This window comes from Lissotriton vulgaris, chromosome 9, assembly GCF_964263255.1.
Source record: "Lissotriton vulgaris chromosome 9, aLisVul1.2, whole genome shotgun sequence".
NCBI lineage: Eukaryota > Metazoa > Chordata > Amphibia > Caudata > Salamandridae > Lissotriton > Lissotriton vulgaris.
This window is the reverse complement of record NC_141697.1, coordinates 732266863-732283908: the sequence shown is the minus strand read 5'-3', so window position 1 is coordinate 732283908 and position 17046 is coordinate 732266863. Positions and strand designations below refer to the sequence as shown.

Sequence of the window (17046 nt, the reverse complement as noted above, 5' to 3'; positions counted from 1 at the left end):
GGGCGCAGCATCAGGGCAACTTGCTGATCAGGTCTAGATCTCAAAGGGCACTGCACGTCAACTGCAGTGGTGGCTCACGGATCGCGATTGGGTCAATGGCAGATCCCTCTCCGTTCCCCACCCGGAGCACACAATGGTGACGGACGAGTCCCTCCTTGGATGGGGCGGCCACTTGGGGGAGGCGGAGATCAGAGGCCTCTGGTCTCCGCCAGAGTTCTGGCTCCATATCCGCCGCAAGTGTATTATGGATCACGAGTGGTGTCTGAACTCGGACGTGGTGCAAGGTCTCTTTCAACAGTGGGGAGAGCCTTGGTTAGATCTATTCGCCACCAAAGAGAATGCGCAATGTCATCAGTTCTGCGCGTTGAAATTTCCAAGGCGGCACTCGCTCTGAGACTCTTTTTGTCTCGATTAAAGCTGCGGTCTGTTGTACGCCTTTCCACCTATACCACTTCTGCCCAGAGTGCTGAAGAAGATCAGGCGCGACCGGGCCCAAGTCATTCTTGTGGCTCCGGACTGGGCTCGAAGGGTATGGTATCTCGAGCTACTCAGTATGTGCATCGATCCCCCGATCCGTCTGCCTCTTCTGGAGGATCTTCTGTCGCAGCAGCGGGGGATGGTCTTCCACCCGAACCTGTCCAGCCTCCACCTCCATGCATGGAGATTGAACAGCGACAGTTGGCGGCTTTCGACCTTCCTCCCGAAGTCTAATGTCATTCTGGCAGCCGGGCGCCACTAAAACGGTATACGCCTGCAGGTTGAACAAATTTGTGGCATGGTGTACAGCAAAGGCTGTGGATATCCTTTCTGCCCCTCTTTCTGAGGTTCTTCTGTTTCCTCTGTCTTTGGCCCAGCAGGTCTCTACTCTGGGCACTATCAAAGGTTATCTTTCTGCCATCTCCGCCTTTCTAAGGCTTCCTGATCAACCTTCTCTTTTTAAGACTCCGGTTGTTAACCGTTTCCTCAAAGGCATTACACACACGTCTCCTCCTGTGCCTTTTATAGTGCCTCAGTGGGACTTGAATCTTACTGTGCGCTCCCTTTGAGCCCCTTCATAACTGTCCCTAATGTTTTCTCACTTTAAAGACTGCTCTGCCAGAAGAGTGAGTGAGCTCCAGGCTCTTTCTTCAAAACCTCCTTTCCTTTCAGTTCATCCAGACAAGGTGGTTCTGAGGACCCGTCCTTCTTTATTGCCAAAGGTTGTCACGCCCTTCCACATCGGGCAGACCATCACTTTGCCCATCTTCTTTCCGCCTTCGCATCCCTCATGGGAAGAGGAGAGGCTCAACCGTTTGGACCCAAAACGTGCGCTTGCATTCTATCTACAGCGTACACAACAGTTCTGGGTGGATGACTAGCTCTTTGTTGGCTACGTGGGTGCCAACAAAGGTCTGGCTGTGCACAAACTGACCATTTCCCTGGGTCGTTCTGTGCATCAAAAGCATGTTACTCCTTGGCCGAGAAGGAGCTGCCTCTGGCGCTGCGTGCCCATTCCACCAGGGCAACAGCAGCCACTACTGCCTTGGGACGCGGCGTTCCCTTGCAGGACATATGTCAGGCAGCTACATGGGCCTCACTGCACACGTTTACCAAGCACTACTGCCTTGACAGTCCGGTCCAGAGAGACGGCTTCTTTGACCGTTCTGCGCTCCGTTACTTTCTGGTGTAATCGTTATCGCAGACCCACAGGGTTGGTATTGCCTGGGTATCTATTCTAAGGTAAGGAATCTATCACTAGCATGTCTCTATCAGATGCACAAGTTACTACATGTGAAACGATATATCTGTAAAAGACATTAGTTAGTGATAGATTCCTTACCGCCCCACCCATCCTCCCTGTTCTGCGAACTGATTACTAGGGTTAAGGTCATTCGGGTGTTCTCAATGATTTTTGGAACTTTCGGATGAACATAGAGACATTGCACACTGGCATTCGGGATACTTTACCCGCGAACTGCGCTATTTGTATTTGAATATAGTTCCAGATAAGAGTTTTGGATATGAACCCAAGTTCTCTCTCTTATGGTTTTGAGAACAGCATACCTTTCTACTTACACTACTATGGTTGCCTGATCTGAATTTGGATCTGACTAATAGGAGGACCCCCTTACCAGAAGGAGTTCTTGATTTACTTACAGTTCTACACAAGGCTACTGTCTTCAGGATTTTACCCTTGTGCCGGCTCCCGCGACTACTCAGGAGAACGTAAATGCTTGGGACGACCGAACCCTGGCAACGCGATTTATTGAAGATACCCGCATCCTTGTCCTATGTCACCAGCACTCAGGTGCCTTGTGTGTAAGCCCTGACGAAGTTCCCATGGCACTAGGGGAATGAAACGTGCTGGCTGTGCCCCTTTTTTATGGAAAGACAAATATGAATGAAGATAAGAATTTTCAAAAAAAAGTTTCCCTTCAACTGACTTTTCTTGGAGTGCACCTTCCTTTTCTCTGAACACATGTAAGGTTTGGTACAAAAAACTGTCAAAGGAGAGAAGCCTTGCACGGCGTATTGCGTACCATGTACTTGCACATGGATTTGTGCTGCTGGTTGATGTTCTTCTCTTTTTAACCAATCATTGCTGCACACGGTGTGATAACTAATTTTAATCTCCCACTAAAGGTTTTATTTTGTTACCACTTGCACATGCTGTGCTAGCAATATGTACAAGAGATCCACAATGCGCACTTTGTATAGGTTTCTTATCATTTTTGAAATATCGAACTTTCAGATTTTTTGACTATATGCGGGATAATGGAAAGTTAAATCATGATTGCATTATTTGAAGAGCTGCAATGACTTTGTTTAATCTTACAATAAACCTATTCATTCATAGTCGCAGTTCTGAATTCTGGTGGGTCCACTCAGCCTTTCATCCTTGAGGTTGATAAAAATTATTTAAACAATGACACAAACACACATGCCCCCCAACAGACGGCCCCCCAACCCACAGCCCCCCCAACCCACAGCCCCCCCCCCACCGCCCCCCCAACACACAGCCCCCAACACACAGCCCCCCAACACACACACCCAACCCACCCTTCCCCACCCCACCCCACCTAACACACAGCTTGTATTATATGACTTAATGGCACATGGATGGAGTAGACACTTAGCAATGTTCTTCTGCCATCAATTTGCTTGCCTGGATGGGGGCCATTTTTTCCCACTCCCCCATGCGTGATGCTCTCAAGAACATGCATTGACATTTTGTGTGAGACTCCAGCTTTGACTTGCAGGCGTCCATACATTAGTTGTTTCCTGTTTTTCGCCTTACAACTTCCTCCTGGGTTTACTATTTGCGCATTGTTTTGTGAAGGGAGGAATGTATTTATTTATTCATAAAGTTTTATATAGCGCGAACTTGATCCCGAACGATATCAGAACACTTTACAATTTGATGCAAACCTGTTCCCATTCGTCACACGTAGGAGTGGATGCAAGCATGTGTGTTTTACCCAAAAATGTTTCCTTGTATTTAACCCCTTGCATGCTTGTGACGGAACCATTTCGTCACAAGCCTCGGGTGAGCTGTGCTTGTGACGGAACGGTTCCGTCACGGCCCGCTCGCCGCGCCTGCGCGGCGCGAATTCCGCGCCTGCGCTGACGAAATAATGGGCGGGCGGGTTCGTGACTGAACTGTTCCGTCACAAGCACAGCTCACCCGCGAGCCGTGACGGAGCGGTTCAGTCACAAGCACGGAACCGCCACGCGGCCGCCCGCCCCCTTAGTGCTGCGGCAGAATAGCCGCCGCAGCGAAGGGGTTAACATCAACCCACTCACCTCCCCATCTGAGTTTTATTGTACATATTACAAGGTTAACAATTAGCTTTCTACACTACATTTTCTCATCAAGGGAGTGGGAAAAAAGGACAGGAACGTTTGTCAGAGTGGCTGGGGCACCATGTAAAACATTCTGACATCACATCCAGAGAGGAACCAACTTCTATTTGGAGCATTGGCACTACCTACCAGCACATGATGAAGTTGGGCTCTGGGGAGATTTGTGGGGCAAGGAATCTGTAGGCAGAAGGATAATCCACCACAAGCATTGTTACTATGCACTTCAGAGACTGCTGTGTAGGTGACAGTTTAACCACTTAGGTCTTCGTTTCAGTCATGATTTGTTGACCATTGTCTGTTTTTAGATTAACAGTGTGTGCAGTCATTTGTGGCCCTTATAGTGGTTTATCCATAACAGGCTCAGCTTATTAAGATCCCTTCAGTGTTTTTTTCATATTATCTATCTATGTATATAAAAATGAAAGTATGTCTGTTTGTCCTTTATGCATTACTACACAATTCATCCGATCGGTATGAAACTTTGGGAAGTTGTTGAGTACACTCCCGCAAAGGTTTCAGGCAAAAAGAAAATAAATAAATAAATAAAATAAAAAAATAAAAAATTGTTAAAAGTTGTTGAGTACACTCCCACGAAGGCAAAAAAAAAAGAAAGAAAAATGTGTTAAATATCGTCCCCGGCCCCCCAGAGCCCTCATAATCTTTCCAATAATGAACGTTTACAGTTTCCGGTGCGACTCGCTTTTGCAATGACCATCAACAAAGCACAAGGACAATCTATGCAAGTGTGTGGACTAGATTTGGAAAATCGTTGTTTCTCACATGAACAACTGTATGTGGCCAGCTCACGCGTCGGAAAACCTTCTGATTTATTCATGTACGCACCATACGGAAAAACAAAATATACTGTGTATCCACAAGCACTCGAATTAATAAACAGAATTAGAACAACACTTTAAAATGTTTTCCATATTAAAATGAATGTTTCAATAAAAATGACACAATGTAAATTGAATGTTATCATAACAAGTTTCCCTAAATTTCCTTTCTTCTGAGATCGCAGCAACGTGCGACGGGTAAACTATTTGCAAATATAAAATTGTGCATTCCTAGCCGTCCACAATGGGGTTATTTTTTGACCCATGGAATCCATGTATTTGAGGCATGTGGGCTGCTGAATTCATATCTGTGCACAGATCGCCGCCTAGTGTTGGGTCCGGATGATTTATCAGTTTGAATTTATCAGTCAGAATGTTGTTGATCAAGCTATTTGCAGGTGTTTTCTTTATGCAGGACCCACCTCCCGAGTTATCCGAATGGAGCAGCAGTGCAGGAACTGAGGATGACTTATCTCCTGGGACTGTCTTCCATTTTTTGTCACAGATGAAAACCTAGCTCTCTGTTGTCATTTCCAGAGAGGAGTTAGAGGCAGGAGTGTATACGTTTCAAACTCAGTCTGATTAAACTGTGATTGTCCAATCAGTCCTCTGTCTGGTACTGGAGAGGCAGAGAATGGAATTTTACAGCAGTTTGTACAAGGAAAAAATGTATGTCCTTTAACTCGCCCTTTATTTGCCAGCATCTCTGAAGATGTTTATTGGGGATTCATTGGTAGGAAAAAAGTGCTAAATTTGGCAAAACGTGTTTTAACAAAATTGCGCGTCCACAACTTTTCTAAAAAATACCTATGCATAGTCTGGCACACACTTTGCTATTGCCTCTTTCTTCCTACATCTACAACTTACTCACACTCGTAGGGAAGAGGAAAATAATGGAGGGCAAAAGGATCCTCTGGAATAAATACTGCTGTTCATGCAGCCAGACATCTCTGAAATATTTATTTCTGATTGCAGTAGAAAGACAAAGAATGCCCTAAAGATAGATTTCGCGTCAATCCACTTAACTCTGCTACATTTGAAGGAACAGCATGCCTTAAATCAGTTCCCATTGTCCGTTATGTTCTCCTCAGAAATGCATTGACTGATGTATCAAATAGTTGTATATTAAGGCACCCGCTCTACTCGTTCCATTGTCCTACTATTCACACTCAATCCCTCTGTTCACACTCAATCCCTCTGTTCACACTCAATCCCTCTGTTCACACTCAATCCCTCTGTTTCTCGCTGTCTGTTCCTCCTCACTGCCCGTCTTTCTCTGCTCGCTTTCCACCCATTCCTCACAGCAAATGCCTGATCCATACAGTGCAAATCACTGTTTTTAGGAATGTGAAAAGAGGTATTGTAACATGTTTGATAAATTAGAGAAACTGACTTGGAAGAGAAAACGTGTAATTAGGCGCTAACGGAGGTCTTGCCCACCGGATACAACAATCCTGTTTAGAAAGAGAAATGAGATCGATAACAAATAACTTCTTGAGGGACTTTTCACAGAAGTGTTGATCTTGGTATCTCTTTGGATTTGTTTGGGGTTGCTCCAAAAGGGCATTCTTATGTTTAAAGCCAGTAGTGGCTAAATTGTTTGCAGATTTCTCTGTATTGAGATTGAGATTTGGGAAACCCCCATTACTTTAGTTGCGGCTGGTAGTTATAGGAATGTTTTCTAGTCTACATCTTTGCTCCAAGGCATTTTTTGTTAGTCCGTTTGCTGTGTCCAGTATGTCCTGAGGTGTTCCCTTTTGAACACTACAACAGCACATGTCGGAGTGCACAGATTTTTTACTAAATCAACAGATGCTCTAAATTCCTTGGAGTGGTCTTCATCCCACACTCGATGACCCTAAATTCATATAGCCTGTCAAGTTCTTGGACAGTTTTAAGAGTAGTGGAATTTTTCGTCTTGGCTCTTAAGCCTCAATCCAATTTATGTCGGATGTGGCTTTTTCAGCCTGGCACAGCACTTAATGAAAAGGTGCATTTTTCTGTTGGTAGCCGGTTGGGGTAAAGCTTCTTTCGTTAGCTAAAAGGAAACCCACTGGCATAAGTTACGCAGCTAAAACTCAAAACTGAAAATATGAAGTCAGAGTTTCAGTTGAAGGTTGACCTTTCTTAGAATTGATGTATTCCTTGGGAAGAGGACAGTTCAGTAATGGAGACAGGGAAGGGTACCATTGGAAAATAACAGTACTCAGATCCTGCACAAACTGGAATGCAGTCAATCAATCAATTCAATAATCTTTATTTCGGTTGCAAAAAACCATAAAAGATATACATACAATAAAACCAGTCAAGTTACAAAATCCGCTCCCATCTCTTCCAACAGAGATTTTTAGTATACTATTTGGGGGCCCATTAAAGGCTATTTCAAGTATTTAAAAAAATAAATACAATTTTTGCCCATCTCTTCCAACCGAGATTTTTAGTATACTATTTTGGGGCCCAATAAAGGCTATTGCAAGTATTTAGAAAAATAAATACAATTTTGGGGTCTAAAATCATTAAAAAATCCAGAAATATCATGGTCATAACCTTACAATCTTATCAATTCATTTAAACCAACTATAATTACATCATGTTATTTCATTAAAAAAAAAGCTAAAAAAGAAATTTTTGCATTACTGGCATTACATTCATAGATCTGTATCCTACCTTTAAATACTTGTTTTAACTCATCTAGGGGTTATACTGCAAGACCCTATAACTTCGAGCCCCTTCTCCTCCTTACTAGATCCACAGAGAAGAGGTATCTGCTTATGCTAAAGACACTCTATTTCAGTAGTTTCGGTTTTAAATATTCTTTCTGCCTCACTGAAACGTCTAAATCCCAAAATACTTGCAGTCATAATGCGATTAAGAAACGACAAAGTGCCACTGTAGATGGAGTATGCCTCTTTCATAAGACTATACAAACACTGGTCTGATTTGACTGGAACTTCTCTTCTTCAAAGGGATTTTGATTTCTAGCTCCAGACCGGAGACAAAAAAAAAATATGTTCATAGTAAATGCATGTCATAAATCGTTGTAGCACCCAGCAGGTCTGCTTCTTCTCCACCCTGTACCATGAAAGGTTGAAGTGATATTTTCTTGAGTCCATATCTTTAAAAAAAAAAAAAAAAAAAAAAAAAAAGAAAGACATGTCTTTGCAGCCTCTTCCGCTCCATCACCTTACACTAACTTTTCACATTGGACAGTTGGGTTTCCCTCCAACTCTTGTCACTGAATACTAAGGTTGGACACGTTGTGGGCCTTTGCCCACCGCGGTCCGAGTGCAGACATGGAAATGGCCTTATCTGAGGCCAAGGCAGTTGGTTTTTGTTCTAACGATGCCTTCTTCCATGTCCCCAAGTATGTTTCTAGTTAATAACCTATGTACTCCCAGCAAGCCTAGCAGCTATTGTAGACCAATATGGCGGCCTTGTGTGAAATGTGCCTTCCCCTCCTTCTAATGTTCCCTTTCCCCCCTTGTTAAGAATTGCTGCGTACCAGTGATAAAACTCTGAATAAAAATAGTATACTTAAAGAAACCTTTTTAAGTAGTGTTTTCTTTAATTGTTTTTATAAATAGCTGTAGTTTATCATGTGATCACTAAAGTACTAGAAATATCTGTGTTACCAGCAATAGTCTGCTTTGCTAATGTCTGTGGCATTTGTGACCTTTAGTTGCAGGGGTATTGATTACATAAGCCTTGCTTAAATACTTGTTCAAGCTGGTTTTAATTTGTTTACATTGGTATAAAAAATACGTGCGGCATGGCTTTTTTTGAAAACAGCTGTAGAGGACAGTTTGCACAACATGTGCCTTAAAAATTAGGAGGTGGGACATATAACATGGTACCCATTTGGTGCCATAGTTAGATGTTTGTTACTTGAAAAATATATATATATTTTTTTTTTACCCTGACTTGCAGATGAAACTAAGCGTCCACCTAAGCCACCTACACTTGGAGACTTCTTTTCCGAAAGTAAAGAAACCAACACTGGCAGGAAGAGAATCCATCCCAGAGAGAGAGGACCACCGAAGGGCTATAGGTTTGTTTTCTGCTTCTTTTTGTTTTCAGTATCTCCTTGAACAAAAAGTTGTTTTTTCAGGGTCACAATCGCTAGTGTTTCTTATCCATGCTTCTGGTGATCAAGTATAAATCCAGGATTTCTTTTTTTTTTTTTTTTAAAGAAATGCAGCCTGAACTCGTAGACCCCATTAGCCTTTACACTAGGTCAACCCCTCCTCAAAAGCAGTGTTTTCAGTTTCTATTAAACCTTGTAACGAGGAGGCACTCAGAAATATTGCTTGAATCATTGAAAACAAAGGGCCCATTTCTTGTTCCTGCATTCCCAGAGACCTAATCTTGAGAAAGTACCCTTCATAGTTGTCTACAGATTGTCTTCAGGCTCTGTAATTTAAAACCCAGCCTCTCGTCTCTACCGGGAAACTTCCAACCTTTCTCCTGTGCTGGGACTACATTGTATTCAGCCATAATCCAGACTTTGGCACCCCTGTAGAAACCACCCTGTTTTATGAACCAATCCTTCCTTGACCTGGGTCATAATCAATATCATGCAGATTAGTTTTCTTTTGTTAGCATTATAATGCATCTAAACGCCTACGGGGTGTTGGAGCACTTTACAAAAATTATTCCAAGTGAATGGTATTATTTGTCACTAAGTACAACATAGATAATAGGTACAGGATATACTATGTACATAAGTCATAGCAGAACTGAAAATTTACTTTAGTTATCAAGCTACATAGGTGAGATGTGCAAGTCCTGTTACACGATGATAAGGCTAGGAAGAGGGTGGTTTGTGTTCTTTGAACTTAAAGGTCTGTAGTGATGGGGAAAGTTTTGTTCGGTTGAGGAGAGCATTCCAAATAGTTTGCGGTATTACCCAAAACCAGTGCTTAATTTGTTTTAAAGAAAAAAAGTGGTCCCTCATCCGGATACCACTGCAGCTTGCACCAGACATTGCTACTGCCAGTGACAGTACCAGCACAATTACTTACCATCAAACTCCTACAGGTGTAAGTTCGGACTATTCCAGGCCACCAAAAATATAAGAATGGCTAGGGCGGAAGGTAATAGCAATTTTTTATGTATGTTGAATTATCAACAGCAGTTATGCTAATCTCTAAATTAGACAGACATTGCCAACATGTGGCAGACTGTCAAACGCCGGTGTTGACAATTAAGTGCCAGTGGTGAGCACCGGAAACCACCAGTTCCAATTAAGTACTGCCCAAACCCAGTGTTTGATTGGGGATTGCTTTTGTGAAAACTAAGTGTTTTGAGAAGCTGTAGTGATTGGCCCTTCAGAACTCTGGCTTTATCCGACCATTCCAGTTTCTGTTGAGCGTTTTTGAGAGACATATGATGAAGGGCCTTGTACTTGATGCAGAGTTTTGAATATGGGCAGATATGTATTGCAAACCAATTTAAGGGCATCAAGAACAGGAGGGACTGTCAAATTTTCTAGTGTTACTAATGTTACGTTATTCATATTTTTAAAGCGCAAACTGCTACCCAAAGGTATCCTGGCGCTATCTACATCCTCCACCAAAGAGATCTGACCTATGAGCCTCGACTTAGATGCCAAAAAGCCACATTTTTAAGGCTTTCCTGAATGCCAATAGATCCCAACAGTTTCTAAGATGGAATGGGAGGGCATTCCATGCCCTGACTGCACATGCCAAGAAGCTCCTACCTCCCCAGCTAGCTTTTTTAGAGATGGGGACTGTTACTAATTTTGCTCCCGAGGAGCGAAGTGTTCTTTTGGGAACGTACCACTGAAACTGCTGCTTCAGATACTCTAGACCGGTGCCCTGAAGAGCTTTGAAAACTGTGCAGAGCGACTTAACCTGCACCTGTTTTTTAACGGGTAACCAGTGGAGTCTTCTGATATCCCCGGACACAGAAGCAAATTTAGCCGTTCCAGTAAGCAGTCTGGCGGCCGATTTTTGAGAAGTTGGAGTCTATGCAACAGTCGCTCCTGAATGTTAAGGTAGAGGCTGTTGCAATAGTCCAGCATCGACATGGTTAGTGCAGTCACTACAGTGCGTTGATTAACCTTAGGAAGAAACTGTAGGATTTTCTTGCAGGTTCTAAGAGCAAATGTAGTTGCCAAGACAACTGAATTAACTTGGTCCTCAAAGTTCAGTTTTCATCAATCAGCACTCCCAAATTTTTGACTTTCCTAGTAGGGATCGGAAGTACACCCAGCGAATCTGCCCACCAACTTGGGGTCCAGAATTTCAGATCCTTGTCAAACAGAATGACCTCTGTCTTACTGGAATTAAGTTTTAAACAGCGACATCCGTTTGCCCACTGCTTCCATGCAATCATGAAACCGTTTTGCTGTACCTGTCTCTTCCCCCGGGGACAGAGACACCACAATCTGCGTGTCATCTGCATCCGATGTCAATGCAAATCCAAAGGCTCCGATCAAGGGGGCCAACGAGGACACATACACATTAAAAAGCGTGGGCCTAAGAGAATAGCCCTGCGGAACTCCGCAAGGCAGTGAGAATGGTTTTGAACCGAATGTGCCAAGTGACACTTTTTGTTCTGTCCGTGAGAAAGGACTTCAGGAGTTCCAATGCTTTGTCTAGTACTCCACATTCCCATATCCGGTCCATCAGCAAGTCATGATGGACCGTATCAAAGGCTGCTGACCGGTCCAACATGATCATTGCAGCTTTACCTCCCTGGTCCAGTACGGTCCTAATTTCCTCTGTAGATTTTAGGAGGGCAGACTAAGTACTGTGACCCTCTCTGAAACCGTACTGCGTTGGATCCAACACTCGTGCTTCACGTAGGTATGTGCTCAATTGTACGTTCATACTTTTCTCTACCAATTTAGCTGGCAGAGAGATACGTGAGATAGGCCGAAAGTTATTAGGATCCTTCGGGTCCAGTTTAGGCTTCTTAAGTAGCGGTAGTATTGATGCGAATTTCCAGGCTTTTGGAAAATGTCCTTCCTTGAACATCGAGTTCATCATGGCTGTAAGCGTTATGACAATGGGTTCTGGGGCTAGTTTTAGTACCGTCACCGGACAAGGATCATAGGGAGAGCTTGATTTAGTTGACATCAATAACTTATGAATATCCCTGACTGCTAGCAGTGTGAACTGTTCAAAACTCTGTAGAAAATCCGATCAAGATTTGTATCTCTCCCTGGTATCCAGTGCTCCCTCTGTCGTTCGGCCTTTAAATGAGGTAAAAATGGCCTCCACTTTACTACAGAAAAATCTGGCTATTTCATCACAAAGCCCCTGATTCGGGGAAACTTGTAATTGTAAATTGTAATTGTAATTGTAAATAAATTTGTTAAGCGCGGTTGCTGCCCAACGGGCGTCCAAGCGCTGAATAGTAACAGAGATGGGGCGGAGCGGGAGAGTTAGAGCTCGGAGGATTTGGCAAACGGTAAGGTTTTCAGTTTTTTACGGAATGAAAGCCGATTTGGATTGGACCGGAGTGGAAGGGGAAGAGCGTTCCAAAGCTTAGCGGTGTTCAAGGAAAACAACCTACCACCGGTCCTGGCTCTCTTTACCCTGGGAATAACTGCCAGGAAGGCCTCCGTGGAGCGAAGGTTCCTATTTGGGTGGTAGGGGATGACTAGATTGTCATTGATTGCTGGGCCTGTCTTCCAGAAGGCCCGATGCGCAATACATAGGGCCTTGAATGCCATGCTCTGCCTCACTGGCAACCAATGCAGGCTTTTTAGTCCAGGTCTGGCTGACTGGGTTCGCAGAATCTGTAGCAGGGTACGGGCTGCACAGTTTTGTACCACCTGCAACTTCCGAAGAGTCATCTCAGGGGCCCCTACATATAGGGCATTGTTTGAGTCTAGGCGGGACTGGATGAGGCCTTGTACTGCCACCTGTTTGGCTTCCAGTGGTAAGAGCGGAAGGACCTTCCTCAGGGTTCTAAGTAGGCCGAAGCATGTGGCGGACAGCTTAGTGGCCTGGGTGGAGAAGGAGAGCTTTTTGTCCAGCCCTACTCCCAGGCTCTTTACATTTTCCTTCGGGGTAGGGGGAGAGCCCAAGCAGGGGGGCCATAAGGAAGTGAAAGGCACTGGCGAGGCTGGTCCTAGGTACATGAGCTCTGTTTTTTCTCCGTTTAATTTGAGGGAGGAGTTAGTCATCCACTCCATGACGTCCTCTAAGCATTTCAACAGACCTTCAGGAGATAGCCTGTTGTTCTCTTGTGCCAACGAGACCACTAGCTGAGTATCGTCTGCGTACGATACGATTTTGATACCGTACGGTTCGACGACCCCAGCCAGTGGTCTCATGTAAACATTGAATAGCGCAGGGCTCAAGGAGGAGCCCTGCGGTACTCCGCAGCTTAGTGGTTTGCTGGATGACACTGTGTCACCGTCAAAGATCTGAAAAGATCTATTAGACAGGAAGGAGTCGAACCACCTCAGTGCGTCGCCTGATACTCCGATGTTATAGAGACGGTTCAGCAAGGTGGCATAGCTGACCGTATCGAAGGCAGCACTTAGATCAAGGAGGATCACTGCCACTGATCCTCCCTGATCCAGTACCCTTCGAGATTCTTCGGTGACCGCTAGCAAGGCGGTTTCGGTACCGTGCTTCGGTCTGAAGCCAGTCTGGGACGTGTGTAATAGGGAGTTATTCTCTAGGAACTGGACCAGCTGAGCGTTTATATATTTCTCCAGAACCTTGCTTGCCCAAGGGAAGAGTGAGATGGGGCGGTAACTGGAGTGGTCGTCTGGATCCAGGTTGGGTTTTTTCAACAGCGCCCGCACCATGGCTTGCTTCCAAGCGGTGGGCACTGTGCCTGCGGAAATGGAGGAGTTTAGTAGCTCCAAGATTACAGGTAGGGTGGCTTGGCATGCCTGCATCAAGACTTCCGGTGGCGCTGGATCGCGAGGAGAGCCCGATTTAACTTGGCGTGCCACTTTGCCAAGGGTGTCAAGATCAAGAGGAGGGAAGTGCTCAAGAGTTGGCTGGTCTGGGGGGAGAGGGGGTCTTGGGGGAGGTGGGACAGTTGCGTCAGGGATTGAGGCTACTGTTGGAAAGGTGGAGTAGATTTTCGAGACTTTATTATGAAAGAATTCCGCAAGCTCGTCACACTGGTCCTGAGTTTTGGTCGGGGGGGGGGGGGCAGTGTTGACAGTGGTACATTGTTTTATTATGTGGAAAATTTCTTTGGGCTTGGATTTGGCTTCCAAAATTTTGTCCGAATAGTAGGTTACCTGGGCCGCCCTGACCCCTTCTCTGTAGGCCTTGATTGCCTCTTTGTAGTGTGCCTTTTTTTCCAGTTGGAAGTCTAATCGCCAAGCTCTCTCTCTTTGCCTACAAAGGCGTTTTTGCTCTCTTAGAGAATCAGAGAACCAAGGTGCTGATTTAAGCATTCTCTTTGAGGAGGATCTGCGAAGAGGGAGGATCGTGTCTAGAGAGTTCGTGATCCAGCCTACATAGTTTTCGTTTGCCACATCGGGGTCTAGGCAGGGGGTGGACGGGTGGAGTCCAGGATGTGTGTCCAGGATTCCATGGGGAGTTTTGTCCAGTTCCTCCTTTTTGTGGCTTGGGGGGGGATGACTGGGGGGTTTTGAGTGTAACCCAGGTGAACGGAATTAGGAAGTGGTCCGACCAAGGGAGGGGGGTGGGTTGGTCTACAGTCAGCTCGGTGCAATTACTAAAGATTGGGTCAAGTAGATTACCCTTTTCGTGAGTTGGGGCTGTGACCAGCTGTGATAGTTGAAGGGCTCCTAGGTCATCCATTAGTTCCTTAGCGATGTGATCTAAAGGGGAATTGAAATGGAAATTAAGGTCCCCTAAGACCGTGTGGTTGGCAGAGTTCAGAATTCTTTTTGCTATGATCTCTGGGAGAGACCTGTGGAACAGTTTTGCTGGCTCAGGGGGGCGGTAAATCAATGTGCCAGAGAATGAGCTATTAGCATTAAACTCTATGCTAAATTCTACACTCTCGCACTCGGGAATAGTTTCCACTGTAGTTCGGCAGCGATACTGGTCCTTTAGAATGATTGCCAGACCTCCGCCTCTCACTTCTGGCCTGTCCAGTCGAAAGATTTGATAGCCAGCGAACAGGGCTGAGACTATATCTGGCTCAGATTGAGCTGTGAGCCATGTCTCTGTTAAAAAGATAGCATCTGGCTTGTGCTCCTCGAGCAACAGTGCGATTTGTGTGCTATGCTTCGGCAGTGATCGACAATTTAACGCATACATATAGTATTTCTGTGACGCGGCCGTCGGAGAGGTATTGCGAAAGGAGTGTTTGCAGTCAGGGCAGCGAGGGGGAAACTCCGTTGGTGCATAGATGTGGGTGCACTGAGCAGCAGCTGCGCTTCCTATATTGTGGAGGGCTGCCGAGCTGTATGTCCTGCCCTGGATTGTGGGGGAACCAGGGTTTGTGGCCCCTGGTCCCGTCTGGGCGCGGACGGGCGCAGACGGGCTTGCCTTTGGCGCGCCTTCGGCGCACCACCGGCGCGCCCGCTGCGCCCGTCCGCTGCGCCTTCGAAACCAGCACATCCTTATATTGTGGAATAAGTGGGGGCGTGGCCTCAAAAGGGGGCGTGGCCTCGGTGCACGCCGGCAATGGCGTCCACGAGTGGTGGTTTGTTTGTGTCCTTGACAGCGCTAAGATCCGCTGTCCAAGGAGTAGGAATTGCTTTCCTGCCCTCAAGTTGCCAGGTGAAGGAATTCTTTTTAAAATAGCAGACAAAGTTTAAACGTGACACTCAATTTTTAAAAAAACCTGTGGGCACTTCCTTTCTAACAGTTTACACTTCGGTTTTTTTATCTTTCAATTCTTGAGAGTACCAGGGGGCGGAGTATGTGACCTTTTAGGGCGCTAGTTTATTATCGGCTGCTTCGAGCCAGTTGGAGTATTGCATAGTCGCCTCTTCTATATCTATAGGCAGGCGGAATGCAGTAGAGTTCAACAGATCTTCTAACTCTTTAGCCTCCATTTTATTCCATGCTCTGGAGAACCTTTCCTTCTTAGCTTCTTTACCCATCTCAAGGTGATTAGAAACGGCTAGCTCAAAGCATACTGCCACATGGTCTGACCAGACCAGGGGATGCAGGCCAGTAAAAGTAAGTTGCGGATTCTTAGAAAAGATCCCATCAAGTGTGTGCCCTGCCGTGTGAGTGGGCCCGCAACAAGTTGTTTGAGATCTACACTTTTCATGAAGTCCAGAAGAGTCATCGTATCTGGGTCTGCATGTGCCTCTAAATAAAATTACAATCTCCCAGTAAAGTGTAGGAGCTGGCATAGAGTTCCCTTTCCAGCAGATTTCCCATCGATATTAAAAAAAGGTATCCTGAATCCAGGTGGTCTATAAAGAAAGGTGCCTTTAAAAGTGGCCTGGTGGGGAGTAATATAAGCAAAACTCCTGTACCTCACAGTCTGTAATGGACGCTGTTTCAAAGGTTGCCTTAATGGAGGTGTGGTATATAACCGCAAGGCCCCCACCTTTCCTAATGGGCCTATTTAAGGTATGACAAGAAAAGCCTGGGGGCGTAGGTTTGACTATATCTGGTCCAGATGCCTCATCGGTCCAAGATTCTGTGATGAAAGCAACCATTATATCTTCTTCCTCAATTAATCTGGCACACTTCACACTGTGCTTTACCAAGGACCTAGCGTTCAACAAAATACACTTCAGCCCTTGCCCTTGTGAGAGGTCTGTCTTAATCCCTCTAGTGTGTTTTCTGGGGTTAGTTGGTTGGTGAAATACGGCTGGTAGCACGACGTTACAGCTAGGACACGTTGTAGGGCAGGAGGGTGACTCCTCATCGAGACTGATATTAAGACACCCAACCACTCTATCAATGCCATTAAAACTGTGTAAACAGTCACTAGTGTATTGTAAATAAATCGGCTTACCGGTTCCAAAACATGCAGGGGCGCTGGTAGAGCGCGGACGGGCGCAGACGGGCTTGCCTTTGGCGTGCCCGCTGTGCCCGCCCGGCGCCTGTCCCAGCATTTGTAGTTATGCCGTCAGGGGCAAAAACACTATCCCGCTGACCGTCCTTCCCCCAAAATGGCGGCCCAAACACGATAGTTCTTTTCCGTCAAGATCATTCTCACTCCACACTGCATCTGCCTGCCTGCCTGTTTGCGGGCTTTCATCACTCTGAAAGCAGTATGCAGATGTATAACTGTGGTGCATTTATTAAATACTACTGTCTTTCATACTTCCCTTGCAGGTACGCTTTGCAGTACTGTTGGAGCCTGCGTAAGCATGCGCTAGTGCACATGCTTTCGCTTGTGGGACCCTTGTATCTAATAATGGATTTGGATCCCATTCATTAGCATAATTATCGCTCTTTTTTGCGCCCTTCACAATGGCTCTTTC

The 17046-nt window shown here is 45.4% G+C and overlaps 1 protein-coding gene across 6 annotated transcripts in view; it reads left to right on the top strand.

Moving 5' to 3' along the window:
* CCDC9 (coiled-coil domain containing 9) overlaps window positions 1-17046 on the top strand; it is a 515467-nt gene that overhangs the window by 225453 nt on the left and 272968 nt on the right. For all 6 annotated transcript variants that reach the window (XM_086938478.1, XM_086938474.1, XM_086938477.1 and 3 more), the window contains exon 11: window positions 8607-8727. In XM_086938478.1, the coding sequence (XP_086794604.1) occupies window positions 8607-8727 (121 nt within the window). The remainder of the gene's footprint in view (window positions 1-8606; window positions 8728-17046) is intronic.